Source organism: Azolla caroliniana, unplaced genomic scaffold (assembly GCF_043228905.1).
Source record: "Azolla caroliniana isolate FFs.n. ecotype wild unplaced genomic scaffold, voAzoCaro1.0.p SCAF_20, whole genome shotgun sequence".
NCBI classification, from domain to species: Eukaryota; Viridiplantae; Streptophyta; class Polypodiopsida; order Salviniales; family Salviniaceae; genus Azolla; species Azolla caroliniana.
Window position 1 is genome coordinate 11,738,067 of NW_028230455.1, and position 20,872 is coordinate 11,758,938.

General features: G+C 38.9%; 1 protein-coding gene across 1 annotated transcript; it reads left to right on the forward strand.

The window, feature by feature from the left end:
- Positions 1 to 1,449: 1,449 nt before the first annotated feature.
- Positions 1,450 to 4,105, forward strand: LOC147851035 (large ribosomal subunit protein eL31-like). Its single transcript, XM_087335832.1, has 2 exons — positions 1,450 to 1,611; positions 3,722 to 4,105. The coding sequence occupies exons 1-2, from the start codon at positions 1,529 to 1,531 to the stop codon at positions 3,996 to 3,998; spliced, it is 360 nt and encodes a 119-aa protein (XP_087191958.1). The 5' UTR covers positions 1,450 to 1,528; the 3' UTR covers positions 3,999 to 4,105.
- Positions 4,106 to 20,872: the final 16,767 nt, after the last annotated feature.

Below are 20,872 nucleotides of genomic sequence, written 5' to 3' on the forward strand. Positions count from 1 at the left end.
GTATTAACAAAAGAGTTTCCATATGGTTTATCTAATACACCTTTATGTATTGGGTGTGTGATAGGTTAGAGGTTCGAGTCTAAAATGTGACACTCGAAGCTTTTTGTTAACACAATTGTACATGATATGGAATGCAAAAATATTGTTTGTCTTGTTGCCTCTTTTAAGATCTCATGTTCACACAATTGCTATGAAAAATGTTTGGAAGCCCGATCTATGGTTTTTGTTGGTTCATGCACTTCATCGATGAGCATGTCCTAGGAAAGCAAATGTGTAGATATACATACAAACAATGGTATTTTGTGTAGACACTTTACTTGTAAACAACCAATCTCCCTCCATTTAGTAACGCATGCACTTCTCTTAGTCTTTTCATCTCATCGCGAGTTGGAGAACGAGAACATGCCGACAATGTATGAAATGCCGATGTTTTGTAACTTTGTAGTCTTTCGTCGACAACAATATTATATTCGATGCCCATTCGCTTCCCCACTCTCAAGCAAGTCTATTTGCAATTGATGCAACTCAACTCGAAGACACGCATGCAAGTAAGATACGAAAAAAAGAAAAGAGTAGGCCAACTCCAAATTAGTTGAGATGTGTTGTAACATGCGAGATAACAAATAATATACAAAGTTTAATGAGTACATTGACACACATGAGCCTAAGTTTGATCCATAGCTAGAGTTGGAGTTGGAGTTGGAGTTGGAGCTAAAGCTCGAGCTTAAACCTGATCTTGAGCCAGAGTTGGAACTTGATCTTGAGCTTGAGCTTGAGCCTAACAATGGGCACGGTTCGGTTCGGTTTCCTGGCCTTGAAACCAAACCAAACCATTTATTTATATTAAAAACCAAACCAAACTGTTTTAATTTTATGAAGCCATTTAATTTGAACCGTTTAAACCCTAAACCTTTAAACCAAACCACATAAGCCGAAACTGCTAAATCGTGAAATTCAAAACCAAACCGAACCGAACCGAACCCGATAAGCCGCTAAACCATGAAATTCAAAACCGAACCGAACCGAAACCAAACCGGATCATAATATTTGAAACCAAACCAAACGGTTTATCGATCTTTGAACCAATAAACCGTTAAGCCATGGCTTAACGGTTCAGTTCGGTTTGAGCCGAAACCGTGCCCATTGTTACTTGAGCTGGAGCCAGAGCCAGAGCCAGAGCCAGAGCTCGAACCTGATCCTGATCCTAAGCTTCAGCCTGAGCCTGAGCCTGAGCCTGAGCTCAATCGAGACCATGACCATGACCATGACCACTACCACATGGGTGGTTGGGTTGGAGCCTGAGCCCTGCGGCCTGAGCTTGAGCTTGAGTCCGAGCGAGACTATGACCATGACCACTAACTACCACACGGGTGGCTGTGTCTGATGGGCGCCCTAATGTGAAACGGAGAACCTCGAAGAGGAGAGAATTAGGGTTTCTATCTTCTCCTCCTGCTCCTTTCTCCTTTCTCCTTTCTCCTTCGGATTCTTCTGATTCTCCTGCAGATCAGAAGGCCTCACAGCAACCGCCATGGTGGAGAAAGGTAAGAGCCGCAAGGATGAGATCGTCACCCGTGAATACACCATCAATCTTCACAAACGCCTCCATAGCTGGTACGCTTCTCCTTCCTTTCTCCTTCTTCTCCTTCTTCTCCTGCTTTGATGCCGTCATCTCATCTGAAGCGTTTCCTGCTGAATGCGTCGGTTATTCATTCGTCTCTCTGGTTATGCGTGAAGCTTCTCCTAGCAGGAAACTTCCTTTTCCCAGAAACTCTGTACGGGTATCTTCTTAAAGAAGCTTCTATTTGTGGTGATGGAGTATTTGTTTTCTTTTTTCTTCTCCTAATCAGAAACAGAGCTTCTAACAGACATTTGATTATTTGGAAAAGTACGTTTTGCTTCTTTCTTCTCTTATTTACGTGATGTCCATGTAAGCCAAAGCTTCTGTTGTTCTGAAATCAATTTACTTTTATAAGAAGCATTTTCTTTCCGTTTCTTCTTCATTTTGGAACAAAACCTTCGAATTGTGGTATGTAGACTTGCTTCTTCTTGCACCGTACAACCAGGAGATTCGTACTGTCTGATACTGATTTGCAGCTTTTCTTTTTCGTCATATTCTTCAGATTCTTAAAGAAGCATTTTTTTTGGTGTATGATTGCTTTTCTTCTTCTCCTCGTTTAGGATTTCACGCCTCTTGCTGATTTTTCCTCGTCGGAGGAGTAGCTTCTAAAATAATTTTTTTTGATCCAAGAGCGACTGCTTCTTTTCGTCCTTGGCAATGCAGCTTCTAGCAGAATCCCTCATCTGAAATTGTTTTAGCTTCTCCTCTTTTGGGATTTTCCTTCTAAACGAAACATTTGTTTTGAAACCAGGCCTACTTCTATTAGTCCTTGGAAATTTGCTTTCTAGCAGAATGTTAATTCGGTTTTCTTGTTCTCTCGTTCGGATATGTGGATCCTCATTATCTGAATTCACTTCGGTTCTCTCATTCCCTTATTTGGAGAATTAGGTTCGTAATGAAGGTTCTTTGCATTCAAACTCCAAATTCTTCTCCTCTTTAGATTTGTAGTTTCTACAATGAAACCTCGTTTTTGTTTAAATTAGTTTGGTTTCGTCCCTTTAGAGTTCATTATCTCTATAATGAATATAGCTTTTGTCCCTGCGGTCTTGACTTCCAACGTCACATGAGTTTATCACATCAATGTTTGTAAGAATACTTATCGCTACAAGTATTGCTTTTTTTCATACCCTTCTTTGTTCCATAGTTATACAGAACTGATCAGTATTTTACACAGCTTATTTTTTCAGTGATTTAAGTGAATGAATTAATGCTCCTAGCTTCTTCGAAGCTTAATTCATTCGATGTCTGATGTCCTTGAACCATGAAAGCGAAAAAGATCTGCCTTCTTAGAGTGTGTTTTTAATGGTGTCAAGGAAATGCTTATGTCAATACTCAAATCTATATTGAAATATTGCTGTTGGATTTTGCTAATAATTTTTGTAGTTATCATAGAGGAAGTTTTCAATCCATTGAATAAGTTTTGTTAGTGCATTTCAAGCGCTAATGCTATAAGAAACAATATATGCCTCAGATTTTGATTCTATTAGTGTTGCTAGAACTTATGAGTTGCTTAGCTATGTAAGATGTAAGCAGTGCATGCTGGTTCACAATAAATTCCAGCAACTTTCTAGTGCATTGTCCGTCGAAGTCATCTAGACTTTTTAGCTCCACAGTTAAGTATGAAGTGATGCTTCACAGTGCATTGAAGAAGCTCTGTTCGTTCTTTCTGGAGTTCTCTAGATTATGAATAAATCTCTGGTTCACATAACATCTAAAAAGTATTGACAGATAAGTGTATCTGCATAGTATCGAAGAATTCTGAATCAATTCTGCACTATGTATTCAAGAAGTTTTGTCAGTATTTTTTTGAGCGGTTATGGATATAGTATAATCAATCTATGTGTAGCAATGTGTTAAGAAAGTGTTGTATAAGTGGTTTTTATAGGGCTTAGCTGATATCCTTGCTCTATGCTTCAAATCACATTCATAAAATGCTGTTAGACCTTTTTATCATGTTATTTTTGCAAAGTTTTAGTGTTGATTTTTGGGTTTGTATATTTTTATAAAAAGCCATTTATATATTTCATCATGCATTCAGAAAGTGCTGTATTAAGGGCTGTTAAAAGTAGAGTTTTGCTGATGCCATTTCTCCATGGTTCACAGTACATTCAAGAAGAAGGCGCCAAAGGCTGTAAAGGAGATCAAGAAGTTTGCTCAGAAAGCAATGGGAACTACTGATGTTCGTGTGGATGTGAAGCTGAACAAACACTTGTGGAGCCGAGGAGTGAGAAATGTTCCTCGAAGGGTTAGGGTTCGAATTGCTCGGAAGCGCAATGTCGAAGAAGATGCCAAGGAAGATCTTTACTCCTATGTTACTATTGCTGATGTGCCTTCCACTGGATTAAGAAATCTCGGCACTAAGGTTGTAGAAGAAGATTAGAGTAGATAGATGGATTATGATTGTAATGCTTTTCTGCATTCCAATTGCTTTCGAGTGTTTTGAACAGTAATTGATTTCCATTGCTAATTGCATGACATTTTTCTTTACTCGTCTCTTCTTTTTGAAATACGAAGAATCGATGGACTCGGATGGACTTGGTTTTAAAGAGATTTGTGATCACTGGAGTTTTTATATTACTGTCATATTAGTTGATTATTAGTGACTGCAATGGCAATGCTTCCTTCCCAAGTTTTCAACTACAACAGATCTAAACCACCCTAATTGCAAGATTACGGTTAGCGTTCTGTAATGTAAAAGATGAAGGAATTCACTTGAAAATGATTGGAAAGATCATTCTTATACACCATTTCTATCACGTTTCTTTTGGGAGGATAAATGGCACAGATAATGCCGTAATTTTTTTTTTTGCGACTTAAGGTAAATAAATGTCTTCATTATTCTTCCTATTTTAGGTGTCTTTGTCAGTTTGCATTTAGAGGCTTTCTCTGTTTATAATGTGAAGGTCAATGGACTCTACTCTCAGTTAAATGTATCAATTATATACACCAATATGTGGTATGCAGTTTGTTATTATCTTCAATCAATATGTCTGAGAATGCAAAACCTATACGTTTCATGACAAATTCGGCTTTTTTATTTTTAAAAACCACGTTAAAGACAAATTCTTCACATGCATATGCTTACCCTTGCCTCCAGCTAAAAGCTTATAGGTAAACCTTGTTATGCAACACGTTGTCAAAGGGTAAAGGTGTTTTCCCTAATGATCTTCTCTAATTTGCTAGGAAAACCTTTGACATTTCTTGCACATTATTGGTGATGAGCATAATCTCCTCGTTGTGGTATAAAGAGTGGGGTCAAAGGTATTGAAAAAGAGGAAAATAACATGTACTTGTTTGAGTGTAATGTAAATGGCTTTGAAAATGAGAAACTCATGGGACCAATAAATACGCGTTTATCTTCGTCAATTGTACTATGGAAAGAGCCTAATGTTTGTCTTTATACATAGGTAAAATAAACATGAAGCCCAACATTGTTGGTAGCCAAAATGTTGATAGGGTATAATGTTATAGTGTAGTTGTAGACCAATAGTATGGGCTCTAGACTTTATATGTGATATGCGTTCCAAACAAGAATACACCTTTGAATGAGTCTCAACAATAAGCTCATTATTGCTTCTCCAATAACTTGTTGTTGGGCAAGTGCACTCCTTTGCATTGGTGGTCGAATATTAGAAATCGACACAATTGGAGTATTAGAAACTAAGTTCTTGTTTGACCGATAGTCTCTCCTACATAGTTCTAGAAGGAAGTATGCATGCATGAAAGGGAATTGGGTTTTGGTAGGTACTTTTTATGTTTTGCTTTGTATTTGAGCTCTTTGAGCATCCTCATCCCCTTGGCCATCAAAGGAGTTTGTCACGATGCAAGCTAATCTTACAAAAACGAAATGTGAGAAGGGATTATTGACCTTGGCCCATAAGATCTCCACGATTGGTTGGCTAACTAGCTAATTGTATGTATAACAATCAGCAACGGTTCAGTTCGATTCAATTCAACTTGGAACTTAAAAAATTGAATCAATAAAGGAACTTAAACTGAATTGAACCGAACCATGAAATTGTTTAAATTGAACTATTACAACAAATTCAAGCTCAAACCAAATGGTTTTAGAGACATTCAAATGTTTAAATTTTAAACCATTAAACCGTTAAAACAGTGGTTTTAACTTTTGTGGTTCAGTTTTGGTTTTCAAGTTAGGTCAAAATTCAAAATTTCACATTTTAATTATTATTTTTTAAAAATGGTCTATAAACCGTTTGAACCATGGTTTCAAACTGTTTAAATCAATAAAGGCTCAAATTGAACCGAACAAAACCAATAAACTCCCAAACCGAACCGAACTGTTTATACTGTAAAGCTGTTAAGCCGTGGTTTCGTGGTACCATGGTCGATTGTTATGTATGTATGTATTGTGGGTAGTAGAGCAAGAGCAAGGTGTATTTTTTTGCATTGTATTGTCGTGTGTCGGCTATATATATATGTGTGTGTGTATATATATATATATATATATGCTTCGATGTTACAAGAGACCACGAAGAAGAGACGAGCAAAAAAAGCAATGGAACGGAAGGGCTGCTTTTACGGTCCCGAGCCAAATTGAAGCCTTTTCAAGTTTTCTCGTTTTTCCGAAGAAGAAGAAAACGAAGAAGAAGAAGAAGAAGATAAACGAAGAAGAAGAAGAAGAGGAGAAGGGCTAGATTTATAATTTCGGATAAAAAAAATGCGAAAAATAAAAACGCAAAACGCAAAACGCAAAAAGCCAAAAATAACGTCGGATCTTGTCCCAGTCTTTCTTTCTGTTTTGTGTATGTATTTATACGTTGTATGATTCGTGAAGAAATCTCTGCACGCACAGAATTAGGGTTTGAACAGCGAGATAGAGAATTAGGGTTTGTTTCCGGGTGGGGAGAGACAGATCCAGGTCTTGCTCAGAGAGAAAGAGAGAGCGAGAGCGAGAGAGAGTGCGTGTGCGTGTTAGGGTTTGCAAAGAGAAAGAGATTGTTGGGGTCTGAAGAGAAAGAGGGAACTAGGGTTTGGTGAGAGAGAATTTAGGGTTTCTCAGGGATGTCTACAGGCGGCGGAGCACCTGGAGGGCCACGACGCAGAAGGCTTTCTGCAAACGCAGGTGGGAACAGCAATGGCCATGGCAACGGTGGGTTTGGCAATGGCGGAGGGAGCAACATGCTTCGTTTCTACACAGACGATGCCCCTGGCCTCAAGATCACCCCTACTGTCGTCCTCGTCATGAGCGTGTGTTTTATCGGTTTTGTCAGTGTCCTTCACGTTGTTGGAAAGCTCTATAGCTATCGATCTGCCTAGAGCAGATTGAAAAAAGAGAAAGAAGAAACAGAAATAAAATCAGATTGGCCTTGAAAGAAAGAAAGTAGTAGATCTGGCCAAAGAGAAAGAGAGTAGTAGTAGATCTGTTATAAGAGAAGAAGTACATCTGTTTAAGTGAAATCAAACATGTTTAGAACAAAAAGCAGCAGCCTTGAATTAGTCCAATTTTGATGAAAAGAAAAAATTATCTACACTTTCAGATCAGGGCTTTGCTTTTGGTACTGAAAACAATAATTAGTCTTTGTTAGATACTCTACTGTATTTTGTGGCTAAAAGCCATGGATCTTTTATATATTTATTTTCATCAGCATGGCTCCATATGCATTGCCAATTGTATTTTCATCATCTTATATATCAAGATTGGGTATTGCTAAATCCTTTGCATTCTTGTGAATGAAGGTTTTCCCAATTTCGTTCTTTGTTGATTTGTTATGTTTTCTCGTCTATTATATTCCTAGATGTTTGTATGTGTGGAGACTGAATCCACTCCACTGAATCCATGGTTTTCTATTGATGATTTTACATTGCTAGATGTTTATCATACATGTTCCTGTGAATTCTTATTATGCATTTTCATCTCATAGTTGAGTTGATGGGTATATGCCTAAATCTTTTACATTCCTGTGAATTAATATTGCTAATCTCTTGCATCCTTGCTTTTTGTTTGCCTGATGAATGTATTTCTAGATACTATTTGTTATATTATCTCTGAATCCATGGACGATGTTTATTATTGTTATCGTCACATATTGGAAGTAGGTATTGATTAAATGTTGGATCTTTGGGAATGCGTATATTTGCTTCTTATGAAATCACTGCAAATTACTTGCCTTCTTTCTTCATGGTTATATGATGGTCACCAAGTACTTAATTAAGCAACTTTGCTAAATCAAATACCACAAATTTATATCAATTTTCTGATTTGTACTTAAAAATCTTTTTGAATCTTGCAAGTTTTTTTATTTCCATCATGAAAGTAAATAAGCAAATTGTCGCAACATAAAAATTATGGATCTATGTACATGAATGAACTCTTTTTGTGTACATGCCACTTCTTTTGGTTTTTGTGTACATGCCACTTCTTTTTGTGTACATGCCACTTCTTTTGGTGTTTGCAGTACAATGATATACACTGGATCCTGTAATGCTGTTTTATAGAAATATGATCTGATTTATATGAATAAGCTACAGATGTGTGGATATGACTGATATGTTTGTGGGTTTGCTGCCAAATCCTTCTTTTTTTTGTAAGTTGCCCTCTTCTTTATATGTTTTTGATTATATGTTTTATAATAAATTTGACCTATGTTGAAAACCGAAACCGAACCAGGAAACCATAGTTTTTATGGTTTAATGGGTTTAACGGTTTCTTGGTTCGGTTCAGGTTTCAAAAATTTTAAACGGTTCGGTGTGGACCCTCTCAAACTGAACCGAACCATTGCCGATTGTTAGGCCTTAGATAAATAGATACATCATACATAGAACAAATAGACAAGGAGATATAGGAGATAGCCTTAGATAGATAGATACATCATACATACAACAAATAGACAAGCAGATATAGGAGATAACCTAGTATAACCATGGAAGTTGTTCTATATATAAGATGCTTTAAAATTAAAACAATGCCTTGGAGGATGGTTGTATTGTAATTATAAAAAATAGCGGGGTAATAATCAAGACAAGCTCTCCTTGACCCCAAAAATATATAGCTTTCTCTATCCATGCAATTTGTTTGATTGTGCGTCCCCGCAGGTGTTTGTTTATACATACCATTGTCTTCTTTGAGCAATCCGAAACATAGACATTGAGGGAACAATATCTAATTTCAAAAACAAAACATGAACATTCCATTTCCCGAAACCTACACTAATTTGGATGCGTGTTCTACCCGCATGTGTGGGGGGTCATAAAAGGAACAAATTTGAATTCCTATAATCTAGACGACTTTCTTTCCCATGGTCTTGGTTCTCACACACTCTGAGCGCGAGATTACAATTTATCATCTTATCCTTCTTATCACTGTATAACCTTTTTATCCCAAATTTCCATGCATTATTTTTCAAGTTACACATATTTGTCTCCATTTACTCATGGTCTTTTAACCAATCCACAGTGTATCTAGATACATGACATGTACAGATGTTGTTGATATTATATAGCATAATGGAGGATATGGCAAGAATACGTTGCACAACGCTATGGGGACTAGCTTCAATGAGGCTCAACTTCATCTAAAAGAGTGTGGATTTGTTCCAATAGATCAAGATCATCTTACACAATCTCATTATGGTGAATGTTGATTAACAATGTCTTGATATCCTACACATGTTTTCATGCACAAAGATTTTGGATGATTGATACATACATTCAAAAACCGACACATTAGAGTGCATGGCATGTTTGGGTGCATGTGAGGTAGCTATAACCACCCCTTTACAATTTCACTCGCTCACTCACAACCAACAAACTTAGACCTAAGAAGATTGAATGATTCATGATCCATGTTTGGATCATTGTGGTCAGCTATTATACCTTGAAGAATTGAGATATCTATATACCATGACACACAAAACCTACATATTCTTACATAAAGTTCTTGGTATGTATACAACCCTATTTAAATTATATTGCATGTCCTCGATATATTCAAATGGTTTCATGAGTCTTTAAAAATATCCAACCATCATGCTACATGCAGTTTACCTCGTCCAACATGTAGTCTACATTATGTTTACCCAAATCAAAGAGTGCCAACAACCAATTTCACCTGTGGTTCAGTGGGTCCAATTGGGCTTGGAAACTCTCAACTCATTGCTAATGTTGTCCTCTAGGCTGATACTTAGGGCAAGGAATAGAAGATATATTCTAGTGTCCATGATGAGGTCAAATTTGAGCTATGGGACCAAATCAACATATCATCTTGTATATGCAACTCCTTCCAAAGGGATGGTTTGAAACAAACAACCTTGGAACCCTCCATATTGTCATAAAACAACCATATATTATGTACAGAGCGAGAAAACCATCAAACTCCAATTGCATGGAGAAGCTATCTGGTCACTGGAATGGCCAGTTTTCATAGGGTCGAATGCATGAATCCCTAGCCCGATCTGGTGCGCTAATCTTGCAAGCGTGAGCCCCAGGTGGTGGTCGCCTGTACCTTGATCTGTGTCCCATCCCTTGCTCATTGGCCTAGTCTCGTTCACTCGCACCCCCCAAGTCTCAATCTAGTGAAAGTTGTTCGTAGCATAGTATGAACCATACGTGCATTCGCGTTCAAGAAGGTTTCAATCATTCGAGTATGGTAAAAACCCTCGAAGTATGGTGTAATTTAAAAATTAATACCATATACTTTTGTATTCAAAATTTTAGAAAGAGACGGAAGAATGTTTTGATAACATACGCATTCGTTTGAAAAAAGAATGTTTGCATTCGAGCATATTACGTAGTACGTACTATGGTTCCTGGTCAGTCAATGGTGGGGTTTTTCTAGGGTTTAAGCAAATTATGTCTGTGTGTGTGCATTTATGTCATTTTCTCTGTCTCTCTCTGCCTTTTTAGGGTTTTGCATTGTGGAAGCTTTTGTATTGAATCTAGAGGTTTTAGGGTTAGGGTATCTAATCTTTTTGAAATTTCTCTCTGTTCCCTCAAAAAACCCTATTTCTGATCTCACTCTGGTTTTTCTTTCACCCCCATCCCCACCCCCCACCCCCTCCATTTCCTTTTTTTTCTTATTTCTTCTGAGCTCTCTCTGTTCTGTTTTTCTGCTTCAGCTTTCATGGTAGTTTAATTAGCTATGGCGTCAACCCTATTCACTGCCACTCTCCCTCTTCTCCTTAAGAAACGCCCTTTGATTTCTTCCTTTCTCTTCCTCCTCCTCCTTTACTTCACACCCGTGCTCCTCTCCATTACGTTGCTCTGTGGCCTTGCTCTGTTTGCTTACTCTGTTCTTTCTTCTTCTTCTTCAGGGGAGAAGGAGAAGAAGGAGAAGAAGGAAGGAAACACTACATGGTTGGGATGGATTGAAGGGCTGGATAAAGCTGGAAGATCATGGATAGAAAAGAAGCTAAAAGAAGAAGGGATTCCTCTCTCTGACAGACCTAGTTTAGAGACACTCATGGACCTCATTCAAAGCTCTTTTGGTGATGTCTTAGCCATCAATCCTCTTCAATTTAACGCCCACAATCCTGCTACAAAAGACTCTGCAGCTCAGAAAAATGATGTAAAGCATGTCACATTTGCCTCTCAGATAGCTCGCTCACAGAGCCCCTCAACAAGGAACCCTAAAGTTAGTGATGGATTTACTACTGTGGAGCTTGTTAAAGAACCTCTCAAGAAGAATCCTCACCATGCTGATTCCGGCATCCTTCGGGCCGAGAGAACCCGATCTCTGGCGATCCGGCCCGACGATCAAGTAGCCGACAAAGCCCGGCATCTGAAATTGCCACATGAAGATGATGATCTTGCGGGCCATCGTGCCAGGAAAACCCAATCTCCAAGAAACCCTAACCATGGAGATACCAGCTTGGATCATGCCGAGGAAACCCTGGCTCCAATGATCCCTACTGTTGACAATGCCACCCGGAGAAGCCCGGCATCTAAGATCCCAATTGCCGAGAATCCCGCCAAGAAGAGTAGAACCCCCAAGATTCTGTCTGGAGACATCGGCCAGGAAATTGGAACCTTGAAAAAGATTCCCGTCGAAGATGTCGCGAATGGAACTAAGCTTCCGAAGAAGATTCCATCCGACAATGGTGTCATAGCCATTGCCGAGAAAACTCGGGACCTAGGCATCCCATTGCATGCACCGGAGGGAGCAGGAATCTCGAAGATTCCACGCAACGACGACGGCGACATCGATCACACAAAACAAGGTATGTCTTCGAAGACTCCGTTTGTCAATGATGTCACTCGATTAGGTTTTTCCTCGAAGATTCAGGCCAATGATGTGACTGAATTAGGTATATCCTCGAAGATTCGGGCCGATGATGTGACTGAATTAGGTATATCCTCGAAGATTCGGACCGTTGATGTCACTGAATTAGGTATATCCTCGAAGATTCGGGCCGGTGATGATGATGATGACGATGGTATCGCTAAGAATGGTATGTTTCCAAAGGTTCCGATTATCGATGAACATGGTACCGAGAAGACGGCCAAAGCTCCGAGAAATCTTCCTCATTCTCCAGTTGCCACTACTCCTCCCCGGTTCGCATCGATCCTCCCTAAAACAAGCCCGGCAAGCAAACTGCTCGAAGTTTCTCGACGGATCTTTCAGAAGGATGACACCAAATTAGCTTCTCGGATGATGCCGTCTTCATCGCCGAATGTGATAGATGACGCCCAATCCTCCTCCAAACCCTCAAATGGGGGGCTGGCTTCGAGCAAAGGCTTCTCGATGAAAGCTCCGAGCTCGAGGAAGATTCTAGAAGCTTGTAGGATGTTCTCCTCCCCGAAGGACGAGACCAAAGTGTTAGGGACAATGCCATCCCCTAGGGTTTCCATGGATGGATCCCCCAAGGGTGTGGAATCGAGGAAGAAGGCCGATGAAGGTAATAAGGCGACGGAAGAAATGAGAGACTCGGGGAAGCCGCGCGGGGTGTCGAGAGTGTCGGGAAATAAGCTACAACATAAGCTATTGAGTAGGAGCTTGAAAGGAGAAGTTTGTGGGAGCGAAAGCAAAGGGAATGTGGAGAAGAGGCCATTCGTGGGCGACGGTGAAAAGCTTGAAGAGGATCGGGATGATCTTGTCGCATCGAAGAAACCATCTCCGAATGCTCGAAATGGGAAGAGAGAGAGAACCTAAACATGTTAATAATCTCCTCCTCTTCATTGTCATCATCATCATCATCATCATCATGGTCGTGATCTTCGGACAATGGCAAACATAACACAACATCAACACCCTTATGCTATGCGAGTAGTGATGGCCTAATATCATCACAAATTTTTTGTTCTATGTTTTGTCTTTTTTTTGGGATGAAAAAGGATGGTAACATTATGAAAGCTCTTTTTTTTTATCGTTGGGCGGGCTTGGTATTAACACACACACACACACACACACACACACACACACACACACACACACACACACACACTTATATATGTATGTATGGAGGGAGATTGCTCAATATTTTCACCTCCTCTTTGGTAAATGATATATTTGTTGTTGAATTCTTGTACTAGAAATGGCGGTAAATACTTTGCAACTTGAGTTCTACTTCAGAGATACATTTTTCACGTTTATGTTTTGAGGTTCAATCAAGAGATCTCAAGATTGCCAGGGGAGAAAACTCCAACCTTGAGCTATGCTCTCATTCACATAGGTATGGAGATCCCCTCGAGGATGCCCTTACATGCGCACACTAAATATATCCTTGAAAGAATGCCATCTAAAGATGGTCTTTATTATTAGTGAGTTAAAATGGGTTACAATTAAGGTGCTTTTCCTTTGGCCACACCTTACCCTAATTACAATGTGGCGATCTCAACATGTCGTTGAACCATGGTATCTCTCTTAATGCCTCCATTGGGTGTCCTTACATGGGATGGGGCCTTACATGGGGTGTGTTGGCATGAGTCCTCATGATTATGTGGTGGTGTGGAGACACATGCTACTTGTCAATACACTTACCTTTGCGTTTGTGCATGAACTCTTCTACCATGTCTCTGTGGAGATCCATCCACTATCCCACATGCCTCCCTTTCTCTTAACTCCTTGCATTGGTCATACTTGATTGGATAAATGCTCCCTTGTTGCCTTTCTAGGGCTTGGTCCTCAGATTAATAAACCATTTATGTTATGCTCATATCCAATCATCCTAGCATTTCTACATTCAACATCCAACAATTTGAATCCAGAGTTATTCAAATTTTAAGGTCACTAGAATAGTAGATGGAAGCTCAACTTCTAGGCTCTTATAATAGAGTAGCTATTGATTTATTGCTTTATTGAGCTATTGTCTATAGTGGAATATTACAATAAATGTTGCTTGCCAAAGTCATGTGAGGTTTAAGAAGACATTAGGTGATATAAAGTGCATAGTTAAAGCATTGACTTTGAAAAGCTCTACAAGATGGTTGTTGGTTTGAGCGTCTAGTTAAGAAATGTTTGGTCATTTGTTCAAGCTTTTTGTAATATTCAACAAACCCTAAGCATTGATGGGCAAGGAATCATAGCTAAAGACAACAAGTAACTTCCTATAAGAAAAGTATCGTACAAAGTTCTTTGGTAGACTTTGCAATATCATAGGTGCAATTTGCATGCTAAGATGCCAATGTAAGCATTTCAAGTTATGTACGATTTTAACCTTAAGACGACGCCATACATGATACTAATGCATTTGGTATGTAGAGCATGACACAAGGCATCCTTTAATACAATTGGCAATAAAATTTACATGTGTACACAAACCATACCAAGTGTGATGGGACATCAATACACTAAAGTTTTCCAATAATGCATTTTTGGAAGAGCTTCTAGAGCTCCGACTTTGGGAAGTTCCAAGGCAAACCAAGCATTGGTGACCATCAATAACATGGGGGTGCCTTAATTGTTATTGAAAGAACAAGTCAATCATCTCATGTTGGGCTCCTTAGACCTTTTTGGAAAAGCCCTCTCAAACTTTATGACATGTATGAAAGTATTGAGAAATTCATTAATTGATGTAGATCAAGAATCAATAGAGGGAGTAATGTAGATGACGATGAAGAAGAAATTGAGCCAAATTTTGTTTATTTTAGTTAGTCACCATTTCATGTTCACACGAGATATAAAATTGAAGACTAGGCTACAAAATCGTCATGGTTACTTTTGTGCTTTGATTATCGATATTGTAAGTTCTTATCTTTAAAAATGAAATTATTGTAATAGTGATGTAAAATTGTAAGACTATTCCTATCATAAGGTCTATTGCATGATATGATAATCAAGTTGTATAATTAACTCTTATATCAAGAGAAATTTGAAAGAGGAGAAGTTGCATCATGTACCGGAAGACCCTTTGGAGATATTTATCACAAAGGTAAAGTAATTTAAAGAATAGTTGGAGCTATCATGGTGGTGAGATCTAGCGTGCAATTTAGCATGAATTTTTATTCACATCGGCTTTGATGTATGGCTTGGTCACAATGTTGGCTAGTTATGATTAAAAAACAAGAGAAAGAAAGAGAGAGATTAACATGAGTATGTATAACAAAGACAAGAGTTTACATTAACAATATGAATATACGATGAACAAGCATTTACAAGAGTTTGTAATGAAGGGGTATAGAATTACCGTCTCACTAGTTTGCAATCACTCTCTTCTTGTCATCGTGGATTTAGTGAGGATATAAAATATCCATTCAAATTATATATGTGACAAAGGAATTATATCACTTAGAGTTGCAAGGTTTTATATCCTTTACAAGGGAGAGTGGATTTCATTGTACACCGACACACCCAATACTTGTGGGATCACACACACATATCACATAATCGAGTTTGATATGTCAACATGACCCTTGAAGCTCAAGCGTATTGTATTGTCGAATGGTAGAAGAGCTTGGATCACTTTTATCGTTTTTGTACTTCCCCTCAAGCTTTGTAGATCTAGTAATTATAGATAGAGGGTCCTCGAAAATTTTCCACTCTTCTCCACACAAAGCACTTAAGCAAAGATATCCATTGATTTTTGTTGGTCCTAATATATTGAAGATTGATGTCCCCGAATATGATTCACTCTCGAATGCAGTGATAGTACACCTTAACGTGTTTCTTTTGCATATGGAACAACACTGTGTTACTTGCAAATAAAATACCATTAAGGTGGTTGTAATATACTTGAATTGGGCGATCAATATAAATATCGAAATCCCTATGGATCCACTTGAGCCATATAGATTCACAAGTAGCGACGATTGTCATGACGTTATAAGAGGGCATAGTTTTGGGGTAAGGGGGCTTGAAACCATGAACTCCATCTTATGTTATAGTTACAACTTGCTATGACACTGCTAAGATATGCGTGACTGCGAAATGGTGTGCATGCAAGGTAGCCAAGTAGAAGCTAGGCATGAGGTGAAGTGGTGACCATGAGTAACATGACAGTGCATTATATATAAAGAAGGCTATTTTTTTATTATAATCTTCAACCCATTCGAGTAAATCTTGTGCCTCTTCTTTGTTCATAACAACATTTCCTTTTCTTCTTATTCTCTGTTCTTCTTGATTGTTTTTTTTTATTCATTCAAGTTTTGGTCTAGACAATTGGGACCACAATTCTCTTTTTGTCTTTCCTTTTTCTCATGAACTTTGGCAAGCATTCTTTCCATAACAAAAACAAAAGGGGTTATCTCAATTAGGTTACAAACTAAAACGAGAATTTCTTTTTCTATGACGAAAAGCTTTAGAGGCACCTCCAAACCCTCCAAAAGAACCAAAGCTCAATCTCCCATCTTCATAGTTTCGATTTTTTTTTAATAAGGTGTGCTAAATGATTCAAATGTACCCTACTTGATAAACCAACCAATTTGCTCGAGTTGGATTGATCATAATGTTGGTAATAACGATAACACTTCGTCGTTTGCATCATTGCTAGAGAAAGGATTGCTATTATTGGAAGACTATAATAGCAGGCTGCGTTTCAAGCATGCTTTCGAGATTCAATTAATGTTAGAACAATGATCAACAAGATCAGAAGATTGACATGAGGAGATAATTTATTTAAACCTCATCTTATGCCACGGATTTTCGTGTTCTTGCATTTAGTATCCTATTTGATGGGGAGGCATTGATGGATTAGTTTTGGCACAATCTTAGAATGATGTCAAGGATCACTAAAGCCATTTTGTTGGAAAATCTAGAACAATTAGTGTTAGCCCCTGTCACAACACAACGAATCTATTAAATACGTAATTAGTGAGGATTGAACCTGATGCAACCTCACGGCTACAAGATGTCATGCTCAGCCATTTTGATATGAGCATGCGTTTGTATATAATTGTTTAGTATTCTATAGTCTAGCATATAATACATTTCAGAATCAGAATATTCTAGTCAGTAGTATATTCTAGAAATATTGTACGACATATTCTAGACGAGTATATTCTAGAGATATTTCTCGAATATATTCTAGAGATAGTCAATCTTGGAACATGTATAAATACTTGTAACCTCCTTGGTTCCTTTCAAGGGATTCAACACCACACTAATCATTGACACATCAATCTAGTATTCTCGTTTCGCCTCATCTTTGTCTCTTTGATCTTTATTTCTGTCTTCATGCCCTCATGTCGCTCACAACATCTAGAGTTCCTAGCCTCGTCACATCTAGCTCCAAGTTCATCCGTCGCTCGTAGCCCCATCATCTGTGCTCCGTCCTAGGCGTGTTCGTGACAGTTTGAATCCCTTCCAATTGGAAGCACCACCCGTCTTCGTCATCATCTTTGCTTCTAGAGTTACCATCATCACCGTCCTTGATTCCGGAGTTACCATCATCAACATCCTTGTCTTTGATGTCATCATTTTCAGCACCTCTTTGCCCAACCATCGTCGTCATCAACATAGTTACTTGTCATCATTTTTGGGTATCATTTTGCATCACAGTTTTGGTTAGGAGTGCTTTCGATCGCTCACCTTCCTAGTTCCGGTGGGGTCAGAACCACTCACTTTCCTGGTGGGGATCATATCATTGCTTGCTTGCACTGCATTTTCGTTATAGTTCAAGTCTCGCGCCACTTTCCGTTGGCGAGGACCAATTTCGATCGCTCACCTTCTAGTTTCGGTGGGGGTCACAACAACTCACTTTCCTGGTGGGGATTGCGTGGGTTTCTCGCTACTACTACCGTTTGTGCCGTGTCTTGGGTCAACCTCGACTATTTACCCTCTCACAATTGAAGAAGTCGAGTCGACCACTTCACTTGCACTCTTTCCCCGTTGTTGTTCTAGTTCTCAGTGAGGGCTGCATGGTCACTCACGTTCGTTCGTGTTCTAGTTCTCGGTGAGCCGTATGGTCTCTCATGTCCGTTCGTGTTCTGTTCTCGGTGAAGGCCGCATGGTCTCTCACGCCCATTCATGTTTAGTTCTCGGTGAGGGCCGCATGGTCACTCATGCCCTTTCATGTTTTTGATGAGAACCGCACATGGTCGCTCACGTTCCAGTTCTCGATGAGGGTCACACATGGTTGCTCAAGTCCGTTCGTGTTCCAGTTTTTGGTGCGGGCCACATGGTCACTCACGCCCGTTCGTGTTCAGTTCTTGGTGAGGACCACATGGTCGCTCACGCCCGTTGGTCTTTGTGTTCCAACTATCGGCGAGGACTGACATTGTCTCTCATGCTTGTTGGTGTTCGTGTTCCCTGTGAGGACCGCACATGGTCGCTCACTCCAACTATTGTTTTTGTTCCGGATCCTGGCGAGGACCGACATGGTTGCTCATGCCTGTTGCTATTCATGTTCCAATTCCCATCCACCTCTACACCACGCTTTTGAAAAGGCGGCCGTAAAGGGGAGGATAATGTCACGACACAACGAATCTATTAAATATGTAATTAGTGAGGATTGAACCTGCACCCTCACACCTACAACATATCATGTTTAACCATTTTGATATGAGCATGCATTTGTACATAATGGTTTAGTATTCTATAGTCTAGCGTATAATACATTTCAAAATTAGAATATTCTAGAAATATTGTACAACATATTCTAGATGAGTATATTCTAGAGATATTCAATCTCGAAACATGTATAAATACTTGTAACCTCCTTGGTCCCTTTCAAGGGATTCAACACCACATTAATCATTGACACATCAATCTAGTATTCTCGTTTCGCCTCATCTTTTTTTTTGTTTTTAAAAACCAAATATCCTTCCATTAGTTTTAAAAAATCTATCAAGTACAAACTACAAAAGAGATGAAAAAGAAGAGGAAAAAGGACTATCCCAATGACTAGCCATGGATCCTGCCGCCTACTTTCATCATACCAAAAAATGACATCATAGTAATTAGACACCTTACATTGGTCTTCAAGGATAGAATTGTATAACATCCTCATTCTTATCTGACTCAATATATCCCAATAACATGGCAAGCCGTTGTATAATATCTCCTCGAATCATATGTGATAAATGGCGACCCTCAACTTGCCTTCATTACATAAGACTTTGCAAGTATAATTATTCATGATTGCTCCAACATGTATGCTATCATCTTAAAACCGTAGGTCCAATCGAAGCTTCAACCATTGCTTCACAACGTCTTATATATCCTGAGTAAACAAGCTTCCAACCTGGTTCTATATTCCCTCCATTCTCTTGAAACTACCCCGTATACAAGAAGACAATGAACCACTTGTATGCTCACACAACTTCGGAGAACCATAGCATGCAGAACATTCTTTAAATTACATTGTTCTGCCACATCCACTCCTCGTTGGAAATGAAAACCTTGATCCTTCCTATTAGCATTACTTTCGTGAACATCCTAAGGATCACCCATTTCTTTCCAGTAGCAATAAATTCTCAAACTGTGCTCATGCTTCAATTATTGCTCCACCTTTACAGTACCAATCTTCGTTGATCCATGCTCAACATATCTTGTAATAGATGCATTTCACAAGAGAACATGTTTTTTTGCAAGAATATCATTTACATCTCGAACTGAAATATCATCAACTGTTTTTTGTGTTTTTTCAAGATTGGCACATATAGCATACATATCTAACAAAGCATTCCCAAGCTCAATATTGTCTTATAACAACCTCTTACTCATAATTTCAATGTGATTTTCTATGCATGTCAATCACTCTTTCACCTCATCTTTGTCTCTTTGATCTTTATTTCTGTCTTCATGCCCTCATGTTGCTCACAACATCTAGAGTTCCTAGCCTCGTCACATCTAGCTCCAAGTTCATCCGTCGCTCGTAGCCCCATCATCTGTGCTCCGTCCTAGTCTGCGCTTGGTGTGTCTGTGACAACCCCCACTATTCTTTCCTAGGTCTCATCAAGTCCTTGCCTCAAATATCTTAAATTTAGGAACAAACTCTTGTTTCATGGGTTGAGACTTTTCATTAAACATAGTTACAAGGCCTCTAGAAAAAGTTTCTTTACCACAATAATTGATGAACGTTCCATTGCATCAATACACGCCATCCCTTGTCACAATAATTGATGGGCGTTCCATTGCATCAATATATATATATTCCATAAAAATGATCCTCCATTGGTATTAACATAAAGTGGCCAAAGGCAATATACAAAAAAGTCCAGTATTACAAAGAAAAATGCGACATAATTAACTAGAAAACTATTGAACACTTGTGCAACTCTAAGAGTCTCAACAACACTAGGCTCAAGATTTTGGCCTAATCATGACCACCCCATATAAAACAAATAGCTTCACCTACAGAAAGCAACACCTCCTCCACCATAGTGCTGCTCAATGCAAATATCGCATTCAACGCTGCTTCCAAAAGTATATTTTTAGGGCCACCATGGTAGATATGCCCAGAGAATATTGTTTCTACACCTATATACTGTTCATCACCATCAGAAAATAGAGGTAAACAACTCCGTAGATCAATATGGCCAACTGCTTCCACTACAGTTCCTGATAGGAGAGGATTTCCTGTTATCTCACGTGTACTTTTCTTAACCAGCTTACTCTCCCAACATACACATTTCTGCAAATTTCTTTGGTGACTGAGCAACAACAACCAGAAGTCCATTCGATGCCTTAACATGTAAATCAACAGTTCCATTTACGGCCATGGCATGTTCCAATAGCAACAACATACGTTCATCTAGGGATGATCTGTCAGACTCTTTGTATACCATCTTGGCATCTTGCCAATGTCCATGAAAATCCTGTATTAACAACAAAAAATTAGTCTAAACGTTTCCTCACCCACTCATGATAGTCGGCTTCGACCTCCCCACCATCTTCACTCATCCTTATCACAGAAACAA

Bases quoted from the DNA above. Each gene is read 5' to 3' on its own strand.
- LOC147851035 (XM_087335832.1), top strand. From the start codon at position 1,529: ATGGTGGAGAAAGGTAAGAGCCGCAAGGATGAGATCGTCACCCGTGAA. The intron at 1,612-3,721 runs GTACGCTTCTCC...CATGGTTCACAG, and splicing joins CACAAACGCCTCCATAGCTG to TACATTCAAGAAGAAGGCGC.